Source organism: Colossoma macropomum, unplaced genomic scaffold, assembly GCF_904425465.1.
Source record: "Colossoma macropomum unplaced genomic scaffold, Colossoma_macropomum, whole genome shotgun sequence".
Lineage (NCBI taxonomy): Eukaryota > Metazoa > Chordata > Actinopteri > Characiformes > Serrasalmidae > Colossoma > Colossoma macropomum.
This window is the reverse complement of record NW_023494806.1, coordinates 4,761,015-4,777,161: the sequence shown is the minus strand read 5'-3', so window position 1 is coordinate 4,777,161 and position 16,147 is coordinate 4,761,015. Positions and strand designations below refer to the sequence as shown.

Genomic DNA, 16,147 nt, shown 5'->3' with positions numbered 1-16,147 from the left:
AACTTAAGAATGGTGTTTCCTTCTCATTTTGGAGATACAAGGTTTTGTTCTGACAGCAGTTATATATTTATACAATAACATTAATACAGAAATTGTTGATTTTATATCTATCAATATATTCATTTTCCTGTTTCCATCCTCTCTTTCAGAGGTCCAGTATTATTTGTAGTTGTCGTCCAGTACAGTGCCTGGTTGGGCTAATCAATACTTCATGAAATTAAATCAGTTGATGATTTCCCACATATTCAAAAAAAAAATAAAATTTAAAAGAAAAAATATGGCATAACTTTTTACAGGCCACACCCCCCCCCTCCCCTATATGTTACACTCACAGAAATTGTGCATTAAAATATACAAAAACGTGTTCTCTGTAGACGATGTATTCATTTAAGTTTCAGTTAAGAAATCAACAGACGGAAATTGACCAGGGTGCCCAAACTCTGGATATATAGACACACACCTCGTATCTCCAAAATGGTAACTTTACAGGAGAAGGAAGAAACATACTTTACTTTTAATGTAAGTCAATGGAACCAGAGTTTTTCCCAAGTCATTTTGGGCCATTTCTTTTGGTCCATTCATCATGAAATTTACCTACAATGTAGAGAGCAACAGGCATTTTCAGATTCTGTCCAAAACTACACATATGTGTGTGTGTATATATATGTATATATATACATACACACACATACACACATACACACACACACACACACACACACACACACACACACATATTTGTAGGTATGTATGTACACATATACACGCACAGTCCAATCCTTTCCTCTCTGTCAGTTCGTCCACTCTTTTCCTCCTTCGTTTCACTGGAGAATCCCTTCATTTCAGTTCCAGCCATGAATACGAGAGCAGACTCGCAGTGGTTAACTGAAGTCTGCACGCTGGTTTTAATTTTTGCCGTTGTGCTAAAGCGACAGAAGAAATAAAGTCTCGGCGCTCCACAGCGCAACCTCCAACACCTCGTGGTTCCTGCAATCGTGCACACTCGCACACACACACACACCGAGGCTGGTATGACGTTTGTGGAGTTCCCACGCTGCGTAAGCTGGGCTCATAACAACTGCTGCGTCACCAAACCGCCTTCTTTTTTTTCCTCTCCAAGGCTGTCTTCTCATAGTGCGCCGTCTGTGTCTCTCTCTCTCTCTGTCTCTCTCTCTCTCTCTCTCTCTCTCTCTCTCTCTCTCTCTTTCGTCTTTTATCTCCTCTCACTTTCTCCCCTCTTTCTCCGTGGTTTTGAGCAGATCGTGTGCTGATTTAACGTTAGCATGGCTAAAGCGGCGGATAAGGAGGGTTTTTGTCTGTCGCTCTCGATCGTCTCATTCTGCCGCTTCTTGCATTCTTATATAAAAACGTTTCCAGCAGGTGACTGATGGCCTCGTTCTCAGCTTTGCCTGTTTTGTTTTGTGTTGAATGGAGATATGATTGTGTCTCGTGTTTGTAATTGAGGTCAGTAGAGAGTCGTGTTGTCTGCCATAAACTGGCACTTGTACCCAGTGACCCTTTGTTTGGGTCCTATCAGGATACCGGCAGCTTTTTCTTTTCTTTGGACTTCATTAATTCATGCCAGCGCTAAAGACACTGAAAGTGTATGTTGTTAAAAAGTAATAGTACATAAGTAAACAAAATGCAGGGCATTCATGACGAGACATGTCTTTTATGTGTTTTAAATATCATATAATCTCTAATTTAATTCATTTCTGATGTTTTTACCCCGTGTTTAAAGCACAACTGCCCCCAGCTGCAGTCCCTTTAAACCTATGGTATTTGCGGTCATGTTGACGTGCCGTTGACCGCTGTTTCAGTAAATCATTACCAGCAGCTGTATTATAAGTCTGCGGGGTCAGTCAAGACATGATCAAGAATGACATGACAAGAACTGAAATGACTCGAATGTGGTCATGCGTTGTTTCTCTTTTAATCTTGTGTCAGAATCAGAATCCGTTTCATTGGGCGAATATTTACAAGGCATTTGTCAGTACAGTAGCCTGAACAAATATAGTAACAAATAATAGAAATAAGTCGCTGCTGTCAGAACAAAACCTCGCATCTCTGTTTTGGTCATTTTTCCGTTTTTGACATAACTTGAAAATTACATGATGTGAATGGATACAAGAAACAGCCCAAAATGTCTGGTTCCATTGACTTACATTAAAAGTAAAGTATGTTTTTTCCTTCTCTTGTAAAGTGAAGTTTTGTTCTGACAACAGCGATATATGCACACACACACACACATATTATATATATATGTATATATATGTATATATATATATATATATATATATATAGATGTGATACTGTAATGAGGTGACTCAGCTTCATTAATGCTGTTGACTGAAGATTCTGCGCATCCAATTGGTTGTTGTTTCTGTTGGTGCTGTGTTTGTTTTTGTTTATGTTCAGGTCAAAACTAGAGAACGCCAGAACTGACCTACATGACCGAACACAATTCCCAAAATAATCCATGTTTCCTTTTTTAAAACTGAAACAGCAAAACAGTTTTGGTTTCTGAGGTTCAGATTAGGTTTAGTGTTAGGCCTAGGACATTCCTTACTCATTATCATCGCTGCTGGGACAAAACCTTGTCTCCAAAATGCTGACTTTACAGAAGAAGGAAAACACCTCCTTCACTTCTAATGTACGTAAATGTAGAAGCATTTGTCTTGGACTTCTCACATGATGTGGCATTTTCAAATTATGTCAAAAGCATATATGTAATAGATGTGAGACGTTTTACAGATAGATATTTGCAGACTGTACGTATAAACGTATAACACACACGGGACGTTTTGTTATAATATGTAGATACTCATATATGTAATACCTCGTAGATGCAGAGGGACATCTTACTGTTATATATGAGGACTTGGGTGTGTGTATATATAATACATACGGGACATCTTAGTGTTACACATGCAACATTATTACATAGTAGGACTTATATTGCAGGTATGGGGAGGTATAATCGTATAATTACACATAGGTACTTAGAATGTGTATGTGGCATATATAATATTACATATAGATACGTTACATAGGATTACATTGTACTGTTACGTAAAAGTACTTACATATACATACACACACATACATGTGTCGCTCTCTCTCTCTCTCTCTCTATATATATATATATATATATATATATATATATTTATATATTTATTTATATATATATAAAATGTCTTGACACTATACAAAAACAAACCGTCGTGCGTGTGTGGTGCACGTAGTCCAGTCCGGTTGTTCCAAATTGCCGAGACACAGATGGTCTTCAGTGATAGCAGCGCATACCAGAGGTATTGTTTAGGACAGGCAAGCTGGAGGAGATAATTGACAACCAGAGAGAGGGAGAGAGAGAGACATAGAGGGATAGTGAGAGAGAGCGAGAATCCCTTCCCCCCAGCCTACCTTCCGTCTCAAGCCGCACACTCTGGTTGTGTACACACTGTGCACAGCACGTGCCCCCCCTTCTCCATTCTCTTCACCCATCCCCCTTTACTTGTGCGTCTTTTCTCTCTCATTCTCTCTCTCTCTCTCTCTCTCTCTCTTTCTTTCTGTCCCTCCTCCCCCCCCGCTACTCCTCTGTGCTTTGCCCTAGCAGCAGAGTCCTCGCCTGCCTCTGATTGGCGGCTTTGCTCTCTTTGTGCGCTCTCCGTAGCGTGACGTAGTCGTGCGTGCATGTGTGTGGGAGCATATGAGTGCATGGGGGGGGGGCATTCACATCATGTGTGCAGTTCGCTTTTTCGCTCGCCAGAGAGGAAGAAAGAGAGAGAAGGGAGGAGGGAGAGAGAGAGAGAGAGGGAGGGAGGGGTATTGTGTGTGCAGTGATAGTGATCACACGGGCTTTAAATAAAATCCTCCTCTCTGTGTGTATATGTAGTCGATCCACGAAGGGGAGGAAGCGAGAGAGAGAGAGAGAGAGAGAGAGAGAGCGAGAGTGAGTGAACGAGGGGTGGGAAAGGAGGCCAGCGAACGAGTGAGCGTACAAGCGCGCTAATGTAAAACAGGATTAAAACACGCAAGATGGCTTCCTGAATGGACAGAGACTGCAGAGAGAGAGAGAGAGAAAGAAAGAGAGAGAGAGGGGGAGAAAGAGAAGGAGCGAGTGAGAACGAGAGAGAGAAAGGAAGAAAGAAAGAGAAAGAGAGCGAGAGAGAGAGAGAGAGAGAGAGGCTTCTGATGGGGATACGACTAGACGGTGGTGAGAAGAAGGCGGCAGCAGGACCTAGAGGGTAAATATTCAATAGCTTTGGGAAGCTAACAGTTATAGCAGGGAAACCGGTCTCGTAAGTGGGGGGGGGCTTTTGGGGGGGGGTGGGGGGTTGTTGTTGGGGGGGGGGTCATAGAGCAAAGACAAAACAGTAGAATAGCCAGACGGTGCGTATGGGGTTGCTTTGGTTCATTGTTTTAATATTAGCAGTTTGCTCCATTGACCTTAATGTAAAATGTGTTTGTACAGCTATACTGCAGTGCTGAGGTGGATGTATTATATCAGGTTAAATGAGATGGGATGTCATTAAGCAGAGTGTTACATAATTATTTAAAAGAAAAGGACATTTCTGAGTCACATACATTGTGGCTGCTATAGAGGGCAAATTAAAAAGATTCCCGTTTTCAATTGTTTTCTATTATGAAATCAGTCAGACTGGCTGTCCCACATGTTTACTACTAATGCTATTACTTATAGTACAATTGTAATGCCTCTAATTGTATTGTTGCCTTGGCTGTACTGCATGTACAATGAAGCCCATTGATCTGAACTGAACTGAGAATGTGCTGTTTCTGTTCTGTGCATTGTTCTCTATGAATAAATCTGTATTAAAGTCGAGGCCTTTTTGTTTTCTCTCTCTCTCTGTCTCTATGTAAGGTGGAATATTGTGAAGACAGCGTAAAAGCGTGCACCTTATCCCCAAACCTGGCAACAGAGGTGAGAACAGTCTGTCTCACAAACAGACCATCGTCTATGTTCCCCTTTTTCCCTCTAGAATAATGGGAAATGCAGTCATTTCAGCAGGTGTTTCTTTCTGTGATTAACTAAAAATATATATATAATCAAATCTACTGTCTGATTAAGTAGGGTTGAATGTGTTCTCTGGCACCAGTGTAAAGGAACATGACAATTGCAGTAAAGCTTCTTTGATCTGAGTTGAGAGACAGACAGACAGACAGCTGTAGGCAGGCAGCCACCTGTGACTTGCAGGTGGAACTCTGTCTTGGCTTTTGTGGTTCTTCAGGTGGGTTTACATCTTTCCATCTCCTACCTCGCTTCGGAGACACCACACAAGGGCTAAGAGGGGCAGCAAAGGCTGATCAGAATCAGTTCCAGAATCAGTTCCAGAATCAATTTTAGCTCCAGAACCAGAACCAGTTCCTGAATTAGAGCTAGAAGCAGAACCGGAGCCAGAATCAGGATCAGAGTCAGATTCAGAATCAGAATCGGTTGCAGAGTCAGTTCTAGAGTCAGAGCCAGAATTAACATTAGTTACAGTTCTTGAATCAAAACTAACATCAGAATTAATCCCAGAATCAGTTCCGGGATCAGAATTACTTCCGAACTCCGAATCAGAATTAATTAAAGAATCAGAATCAGTTCTAGAATCAGAACTCGAATCGGTATCAGAATCAATATCACAATCAATTCTAGAATCAGAGCCAGAATTAAAATTACAGTTCTGGAATAAAAGCCGGAATCACAGGTAATTCCAGAATCAGTTCCGGAAATTAGAATTGCTTCCAAACTCAGAATCAGAGTTAATTAAAGAATCAGTTTCAGAATCAGTTCAAGAATCAGAATCGGTATCAGAATCGAAATCACAGTCAATTCTAGAATCATTGCCAGAATCAGTTGCAGAATCACAGTCAGTTCTAGAATCAGAACCAGAATCATTCCCAGAACCAGAATCCATTCTTGAGTCAGAATCGGTTCCAGAATGTGTTAGTGGAATATGAGATCTGATAAACGAGAGCGTGATTAAAGGTAGTGGTTCTAAATGAAGTGCAGGTGTAAAAGCGGGCGTGTTGTGGGTGTGTGTGAGCGGCTGTGCTGGGAGGAGAGCGTGTGTGTGTTTTGATTCAGCCGGCGTGGGACAGGCCCAGGTTTAAAGAGCCGCGCGCTCGCCGCTTATTGGAAGAGAGAAAGCGAGGGAAAGAGAGAGCGAAAAACAGAGAGCGGCGTGCGCTCTGCCTGGCAGAGAGAGAAGAGGAGGAGGCCTCACTCTTTCTTCATCTCTCTCTCTCTGTCTGTCTCTCTCTCTCTTTCTCTTTTTCCTCTCTCCCTCTCTTGGATCGAGCCCGAGGCGGGGCTGCCGAACTTTCCCGGTCATTCGAGGTAACGGGAGTAAAAGTGAGTGGGTCATTCACATGCGCATGCGTGCATGTGTGTGTGAGCACATGGTCGACTGTTTATGGACTGGAGTAACCTGTAGTGTGGGCAGTACTATGACAGGCCTTGAGCTGTAATTGGCGCGTTCCGCTCGTGTGCTTTATCCGGCTTTCGGACTCTGAGAGTGACCGATGATCACACACACACACCTCCGTTTCCTTCCGTCCAGGCTTACAAATGCGCCTGACAGCCCATGAGATCACCGCCGCGCATCCCAGGACGCTCTGGCCGGCCAGAGTGTGGCTTTGATGCCGTTTCGTAAGCGGATGCTGCAAGTTTTGTAACCGTAGCCAAGAGTTTATTAACCCCTTACACTGCAGGCTTATTATACAGTTATTCATCGTAAGACTTATTATTTAGATAGTCATCTTAAGGGTTATTACGCAGTAACTACTTGTAATTACTCATTAACTAGTAATATTGATCACTTCTAGTGATTATTTATTAACTACTAGCAATATTTCGTAACTACTCTGAATTATTCAGTATGTACATGTGAATTATCCAGTAACTACTAAACTGTTCTGTGACTTTGAGTAATTACTCAGTAACTACTATGAATTAGTCAGTAATTACTAGTAATTATTCAATAACTACTATGAATTAGTCTGTAATTACTAGTAATTATTCAGTAACTACTATAAGTTATTCAGCAACTATGAACTGTTTAATATCTACTAGTAATTTTTCAGTAACTACTATGAATAGCCAGTAATAACTAGTGGTTATTCAGTAACTACTTTGAATTATTCAGTAATTACAAAATATTCAGTATCTACTATGAATTAGTTAGTAACTACTAGTAATTATTCAGTATCTGCCATGAGTTAGTCAGTAACTACTAGTAATTATTCAGTATCTGCCATAAGTTAGTCAGTAACTACTAGTAATTATTCAGCATCTGCCGTGAGTTAGTAAATAATTACTAGTAATTATTCAGTATCTACTATGAATTAGTCAGTAATTACCGCTAACTATTCAATAACTACTGTAATTTGTTCAATAACTATGAATTATTTAATATCTATTAGAAATTATTCAGTGACTACAGTGAATTATTCACATACTACTAGTAATTTATTCAGTAACTACTATGAATTACTCAGTAACTATTAGTAGTAATTCAGTATCTACTATATATTTTGTTCCCTAACTACTAAGAGTCTAATATGTATGTTAATAATTAGGAGAGTGATTAATTAAAGTTTTGACCCACATACAGACCCTCAGAGTTGTTTGTATGAAAGCGCCGCTGACCTGCAGTCAGTGTGACTCTTATGTAATTTGGCCTTTGAGTTTTATTTGCTCGCTTACCATGACTTTTGTAACCTTGTTGATGTTTACATTTGGAGAGCCCCTAACATTTGTAGCTGGCCTTTAACCCATTAAACTCCAAGGCCTCTGTGCTTGATTCAGATCCTTACTCTCATAACTTTATGACTTCATAACTTAGATTTATTACATAGTAGTTACCGAGTCATTGATCGTGGTTACTAGATGATGAGTGTTGATATTAGTGACTGAATGATTAGACTGCAGTTTAAAGGGGAATCAGATAATTCAGTGGTTGAGTTTTACCAGTCATTCGGAGTGGTGTGATGTGAAATGATTCATTGTAGAGACTCTTTCTTTAGGTGGTGATGATAGAAACCAAGGGTCACCATGACTACAATGTTAATATGGCCATTTTATTTACTATCCAAAACTACTAGTGGATCTACACGTGTCTTCTGGGTTTTGTATGTAATAATGATGAAGGAAAAATACTGGTAAATCTGAAAATAAGTATTTTTAGGGACTATTTTTCCACCTTGAATGTGTTTTAGAAATATATTTTAAGGTTAAATCTCAATAGCATCGTGATGTTTCAGACATTGAATTTATAACCATTTAATGTCATCATTTTCTTTGAGGGAGCTTTGAGAGGCATCGAATGACTTTGGAACCAGTCCGAATGACTTTGTTTACATCTTACCGACTCAATCTGTGGAATTCCCTCCTATTATGCTGTGTTATTATGGAAACTGGTCATACATCCAAATGGACAGCACGTTAAAAACCGAGGCATGGCTATTGATTTCACACATAAGTGATGATTGGGTATGCGAATGTGCGAAAGGCTGTCCATCTTCTCTCAGTTTCAGCTGTTTGTGGCTGACGCTTTCTCGTGGTCTGTTTCGGTATGGCCCCAATTCCTGAGGCTTAAGCGCGCTGTGAATGCCTGTGTTTGTTTATTTAAAATCAGCATTTCTGGAATGGCCGGGGCCGGCCTTTTCCGAAGCTCCGCCGAGGCTGGGATGTGCTTTAAAAAGCCTGGTGTGACTGCACTGTAAGCTTTCTTCTGTTTTGACTGAAGCTTGTTTACTGGTAAACGTTGTTTCTGCCAGCGAATGGAAAAGGGTTTTACCTTTTGCGTTTGCTGAGAAATCCGAGTATTTTGTTTTGTTTAACGCTGGCCGCTTTGAACGAGGAACATGTGACTGAAGGCTGTCGTGTTTCTCCTTTGTGAATCGGAGAAATGAAAGCGTCTTGGTGTCCCTTGTTGCGTCCTTTTTCCTCCGGTGTGGTCGGTGGTTGATGAAGACAGGCGTGATTCAGCGTTAAAATCCCCCCTGCCTGCCCGTTTACCAGAACGTCGAGGTGTTCTGCCTTCAAAGCCGCCAGTGATAGTAAATAAAGTACAGTAAGGTGCTGTTCGGTTTCACAGACGCGAACGCGAATTGGTAACCACATGAAAAGGACCGGTGGAAAGTGTTTTGTAACATTTCGCGTGGCGCCGGTGAGGAATCCCCACAGAATTATGGGAAAGGGTTAAACGCTGACCTAGTTTCTGTGGCAACAGTGAGTGGCGCATGACATCATGGCTGTAATTATAGCTCAGGACCGCCCTCGAGGCTGTGGTCATGTGACACGGCAGCCGTGTGTGTGTGTGTGTGTGTGTGTGTGAGGAGCGGAGGGGAAATTGTGTGTGCGTGAGATTGTTTAAAGGTAATGGAACGTGCAGGAAGTCGTCCGTTTTGGGTTTTTTAAAGGCTGTTAAAGCGCCAGCCGCTCTTTCAAGTCGTTTCATTGTTTGGCTGCTCACCGCTGGAGTAATGTCCTGCGCGTCGGCTGCTGGTTCAGAAAGCGGTTTGAAGTTAATCTCTGGCGTTATGTATTATTGATAACTTCACATTTAGGCCAGCCTGAAAGGAACAGGATGTTAAAAGGAGGATGTTTTAAATGCACACAAACACTCAGGTGCCCCTGACAAAGCACTGAGCCCAGAACACTGATAACTCATAACGGTCAATGTTAATGTTGGCTTTAAGCTTCTCTGGGGTTTATTAGCCCTGTTCTAAGCTTTACTGGTCACTTATGTTTGTTTGTTATTAAGCATTGTGATTTAGATGTATTATTAGGTCTCCTTTTAGCTTTGCTGGTGTAGTTAGTTTTACTGTTAGCTTTACTGTTTGTTTATTAGCTTTATTCTAAGCTTCACTCATAACTTATAGTAGCATTATTAGTGGTGTTATTAGCTTTTCTGTTTGAGTTGTTAGCAGTACTATAAGCTTTACTGTTAGCTTTACTGTTAGCTTTATTGTTAGCTTTACTGTTAGCTTGATCGTTAGCTTTACTGTTAGCTTGATCGTTAGCTTTACTGTTAGCATGATGGTTAGCTTTACTGTTTGAGAGCTTTATAGTTAGTTTTGCTATTAGCTTGATTGTTAGCTTTTCTGTTTGTTTATTAGCTTTATTCTAAGCTTTACTTATAACTTATAGTAGCATTGTTGTTGGCGGTATTAGCTATTCTGTTCAAGTTGTTGTTAGCAGTACTATAAGCTTTATAGTTAGTTTTACTATTAGATTTATTGTTAGCTTTACTGTTAGCTTGATTGTTAACTTTACTTTTAGCTTGATCGTTAGCTTTTCTGTTTGAGTAAAGCTGTTTGAGAGCTTTATAGTTAGTTTTACTCTTAGCTTTTGTTAGCTTTTCTGTTTGTTTATTAGCTTTATTCTAAGCTTCACTCATAGCTTATAGTAGCATTGTTGTTAGTGGTGGTATTAGCTTTTCTGTTTGAGTTGTTAGCAGTACTATAAACTTTATAGGTTTTTTTGCTATTAGATTTATTGTTAGCTTTACTGTTTGAGTAAAGCTGTTTGAAAACTTCATAGTTAGTTTTACTATTAGCTTTTGTTAGCATTGTTGTTAGCTTTTCTGTTTGTTTATTAGCTTTATTGTAAACTTTACTCATAGCTTATAGTAGCATTGTTAGTGGTGTTAATAGCTTTTCTATTCAAGTTGTTGTTAGCAGTACTATAAGCTTTATAGTTTTTTTGCTATTAGATTTATTGTTAGCTTTACTGTTAGCTTTTTTGTTAGCTGTTTGTTTTATTAGCTTTATTCTAAGCTTTACTTATGACTTATAGTAGCATCGTTGTTGGCGGTATTGTTAGCTATTCTGTTCAAGTTGTTGTTAGCAGTATAATAAGCTTAATTGTTAGTTTTGCTATTAGATTTATTGTTAGCTTTTCTGTTTGTTTTATTAGCTTTATTCTAAGCTTCACTCATAACTTATAGTAGCATTGTTAGCGCTGGTATTAGCTTTCTTGTTTGAGTTGTTGTTAGCAGTACTATAAGCTTCATAGCTAGTTTTGCTATTAGCTTTTGTTAGCTTTACTGTTAGCTTTTCTGTTTGTTTATTAGCTTTATTCTAAGCTTCACTCGTAACTTATAGCAGCATTGTTGTTAACGGTGGTATTAGCTTTCCTGTTTGAGTTGTTGTTAGCAGTACTATAAGCCTATATGGCTGTTAGCTTTATTTTTAGCTTTACTGATATTTTCCTATTAGCTTTATTGTTTTGTGTACCGTAAGCTTTATCATTAGCTTTGTTAGCTTTACTATTAGCCTTTCTAGTAGTTTTCCTGATGTCTGCACTGTTAGCTTTATTATTAGGCTGTTTTTTGGCCCAATTTCCTCAGTTTAGTCATTGCCAGTTCCACCTGCTAACTGGTCCTCATCACACAATGCTATCAAACTGCTTTTCTGTTAGCTCTGTAGTTACTTTGGCTGTTAGTTTTATTATTATTGGCACTGTTTACTGAATAGTTTTTGCCATTTATTGCATAATTAGCTTTGATATTTAATATTGGCCTTACTATTAGCTTTGTTATTATAGGGTTGAAGGCAAGTTAAAGCTTTATTATTACCTTTATTGTTAGTATTGTTATTATGACCTGCACTGTTAGTCTAATAGGATTTCGACATGACTGAACTCCTGCATTACTGATATTATGCCAAACATCTAATATTTGGCCCTTATCTTAGTTCAGATTATGCAAACACACACACACACACACACACACACACACACACACCCACACACACACACTCCCCGTCACAATTCTTGGAACTCTTCTTTGCTGGCATTTTCTTTCTGTGATTTCAGGGGCCTCTGCTTCCTGTTTTGAGTGTGTGTAAATGTCAGGGGTGTGTGTGTGTGTGTGTGTGCGTGTGAGCACATTTGTTGCCTATATGTGCTAATTTGCTCACCACGTCCCAGTTTTAATGACCATTTTGACCATGTCAGCATATATTTCACAGGTATTTGTGTCACCTGCCTTACTCTCTCCCTCCCTCCCTCCCTCCCTCCCTCTATCAACCTCTCTTTCTATCAAGGTGTCTTTCTCTTTATCACTGAGAGTCTACTCTCTTTATTTTCTGTCCTGTACACACACTCACACACTCACACACTCACACACTCACACACACACACTCTCACACACACACACACACACACACACACACACACACACACACACAACCACGTGATGGCTCCCTGCTCTGCTATTCCTGCAGGACCGTGTGGCTGCACTGCCGCAGTTAATGAAAAATGAATGGAGTTGAATCTCCACAGCTACGCTGGCCCAGCGGCAGCCCGACGGTGGCAAAGCAGCAGCACTTTACCTGCCACTGTCCATTATCTCACATTAATCCCACACTCTCGGTCAGCCTCTGAACATTATCTGGCCAGATGGTGACCGAACGTTGGCATTCAGGGAAGAAGGAATGTGCCTCGGTTTGAAAAATAATTTTTTGTATTTTGTAAATGGCAGTGTGTCAGATGAGCATCGGCTGGGTATCGGACTTAAACACTTCCATTGTCCTGACCAAATTACTTTAAATAGTTTTACTTAAAATAGTAAATTTACTAATAAATAGTATCAAAAAATTCTGTGCTGATGAAAATTTCAGTGCCTAAGTAGTCAGTCTTATCAGTGTGATCCAGCTTTCTGGTGTGATGTGAAGAGGTGGAGTTTATATGACGCTTTCTTTCACACATAGTGCGTTAAACCAATCAGATTCACTTAATTCAGTTTGAAGATTACATTGCATAACAGCAGCCATTTGAATGTCTTTATTACATGTAGTTTTTTACCCTCTTATTCACATTTGAGTTAGTTTTGTTTTACAAATTAGTAACCAAACGTGACCAAAAGATTCAATTTAATATGATACATTAGTCAACCAGACTGAAAATGTATGCTTTTTATCTTGTTAGTTCATGTTCCTGTTGATATTAAGGTTGAATCATCATATTTGTCATTTAAAAGATAATAATATTCTTGTTTTTCTGTAAGCTTCCATCAAAATGTAGACTTTTGCTCCGCCTCTGAAACATCTCCTGAGATTTGATTACATCATAATGCACTAGAGGGCGGGGAAATATAATATCAACCAATAGTATCATGTTTCACCTTCCCCTCCAGCCATCCCCACCTACCACAGAGAGACAATGCTCAGCTAGTTCAGAGACCCTCCCTGAAACCACTGCTCACAGTTACATCACAATATGCAAGGAAAATCCAATATGATTTGACTTAAACTGGAAAAACTCGTTTTTAGCCATTCGATTTGATCGATTTGAGCCTTTTTTAATCAGATTTGTGCTCAGACAACCTCAAAAAACATACAAACTAAAGAAAATATAACATTTCAGATATGGACTTCCAATGGATTGAGCTCTTCCAATGGGCAGAGCAAATGCGTAATGTAAAATTTTTATTTTTGTCTTTAGATTATAGATTCATCATTTTCTCAGCTGACAGTGTTTATGGCCAGCAGGGTGTTGGAGAGATTTTGAGTTATTAAGCCATTGTTTTAGTGCATTAAGTCGTATTAAGATGTCTGCTTGTAATAGATTATAATGGAAAGGCAAACACTTAATGTAAAACAAGGCCATTGTTTTGGTACAGGTAAGTTACATTTGGCATTTTGTAACATTTTAAATTGCCCCATAATTCATATTCAAAAGGACGGCTTGCCTCTGATTTTATGATCAGTCAGTGAATTACATTATGATCTGATACGCTATGTTTGTAGCACCGTCTCATCCAACGTTTCTTATGAAATGAACGATGTTAATAGTGGGTTTGTTCCCATTTGCTGCAGTAACAGCCTCTACTCTTCTGGGAAAGCTTTACTCTGGATGTTGGAACATTGCTGTGAGGATTTGATTGAGCATTACTGAGGTCACTTATTGATGTTGGATGGTCAATTCTGGATCTCCGTCTAATCCCAAAGGTATTGGATGGAGCTCCATCACTCCAGAGAACGCAGTCGCTCCACAGCCCAATGCTGGGGGGCTTTGTTCCCCTCAAGGCAAGCTTGGCTTTGGCTTTTAGCGACCTTAGGCTTGTGTGCAGCTGCTCCAGAGCGGCCCATTCTGTTGGTCAGTGTTTTCTATGCAGATTAGACCTGAATTTCCTAATTAGAAGGGCTGTCTGGATACTTCTGGACACGTATTTGGTCACTGAGGGTTTAATAGAACAGAGCCAAAGCAGCACATGCAATACTGCAGTCCACAGTGCAATGGTGGCAGCGTGGAGGCACTGGCCCTTTAAATGCGACTGACTTGAACATATGGGGAGCTAATCTTAGCCTGACTCTTGAGAGAGAGAGAGAGAGAGAAAGCTGGCAGCTCGCCACCGTGCACAGCTCTCTTTCCAGCCTCCTTCTTTATTTAGGGACGGCAGAATGGGCCAGTCGGTTGACTTTGTTGGGTGATGATGTTTTTTAAAACGCTGTTTTCTCTCTGGTGTTTTGGCCGTCGTGATGTTTTGTTTTGCGCATCGTTTCAGTTTAACGCTTGGTGGATTCGGAATTCTCCAAGCCAGAGCTGTTTCGTTTATTGAGCTGAATCGGAAACGCCGGCTAATTAAACTGAGCGTTTGTTCTCCTGCTGCATTCTCATCCCTTCTTTTTGTCGTCCCCCTCTTTTCTCCCCCCCACCGCACAGCATCTTTGTTCCTCGAGGCTTTTCTGGCCCAGTTATTCTCTCTGTTCCCCCTCTCCTGTCCCTCTCCTCAAATTTCCTCTGTTTTTTTGCCTCTTGCACTGTACTCCGTTTTTCTTCTGCTGGTTCCTCCCCCTCTCTCACCGCTTTACTGACTTATTGAGTGATGAAAGGGACTCCACCCTTCCCCCCATCTTTCTCTCTCTCTCTCTCTCTCTCTCTCTCTCTTTCTCTTTCTCTCTCTCTCCCCTCTCTTTTTCTCTCTCTTCTCTCTTTTTCTCCCTTTCTCTCATTCCCCCTCCTTTTTATCTCCTTTTTCTTACTCTTTATTTCCCTTCTCTTACTCCCCCTATCTCTCTACCTTCTCTTTCTCTTGTTCTCTGTTTTTGTCTCCCTTTTTCTCTTCTCTTTTCTCTCTCTCTCTTTCTCTGTTTTTTCTCCCCTCTCTCATCTGTCTTCTTTTTCTTTTTTCTTTTCTTTCTCTGTCTTCTCTTTCCTAACTTCCTTTGTCGTTTCTTCTTCCCCTTCCTTTCTCTCTCTTTCTCTTTTCTTTCTCTCTTCTCTCCTCTTTCTCTCTTTCTGTTGGTTTCTCCTCGCTTTCTCTTCTCTTTTTTCACTCTTTGTCTTTTCTCTTTCTTCCTTCTTTTTCTCTCTCTCTCTTTGTTTCTCTTCTCTTTCTCTCCTCTTTCTTCGTTCACTTTCTGTTTTTCTTCTCTGTCTTCTCTTTCTCTCTTGGTTTCTCCTCTGTCTCTCTTCTTTTTCTTCTCTCTTTGTCTCTTCTCTTTCTGTCCTTTCTTTTTTCTCTTTCTCTTCTCTTTCTCCTCTCACTCTCTTCTTGCTCTCTTTCTATTTCTTTTCTGCTTCCTCACTCTTTTTCTCTTCTCTTCCTTGTCTCTTTCTCCCTTTCTTTCCCTTTTTTATTTCTCTTTTCTTTCTCCCCTCTTCTCTTTCTTTCCTTTTTTTCCTGTTTTTCTTCCTTTTTCTCTCTTCTCTTACTCTCTGTCTTTTTATTTCCCTCTTTCTCTTTCCTCACTGCTCTCTCTCTCTCTCTCTCTTTGTCTTTACTTCTCTCTTTTTTTACCTTCCTCTCTCTTTCTGTTTGTATCCAACTGGTTCTGCTAGTTTCTTTCTCTCTTTATCTCTTTACCTCTCTCTCTTTGTTTATCTTCTCTTTCCCTCCCTCTCTCTCTCTCTTTATATCTTTCCCTTCTCTTTATACATTGCTCTTTACCTCTCTCACTTTCTCTCTCCCTTTCTCTATCTCTCCTTCTTTCATTAACTCTTTCTCTTTCTCATTCTTTACCACCTGGTTCCTTTCTTTCTCTTCCTTTCTCTCTTCTCTCTCTACCTCTCTCTCTGTGTATATCTCACTGTTTGCCTTCCATCTCTCTCTTTGTGAGTGGTGTAGTGCGGGGGGTTGGGGGGTTGGGGAGGGGGGCGGTTCAGTGCTGCGTGCCGACTCGCACGTGCCGC

The 16,147-nt window shown here is 40.3% G+C and overlaps 1 protein-coding gene across 2 annotated transcripts in view; it reads left to right on the top strand.

Annotated features, from left to right (window-relative positions):
- tet3 (tet methylcytosine dioxygenase 3) overlaps positions 1-16,147 on the top strand; it is an 80,885-nt gene that overhangs the window by 21,949 nt on the left and 42,789 nt on the right. Inside the window, exons 1-2 of one of the 2 annotated variants that reach the window (XM_036597878.1) lie at positions 3,797-4,247; positions 4,883-4,942. Coding sequence is in view for 1 of the 2 variants with exons in the window: in XM_036597877.1 (XP_036453770.1) it covers positions 4,883-4,942 (60 nt within the window). In the remaining variant the exon portion in view is untranslated. Of the gene's footprint in view, positions 1-3,796; positions 4,248-4,882; positions 4,943-16,147 lie in introns of those variants that run through there. The other variant, XM_036597877.1, reaches the window with a different exon arrangement.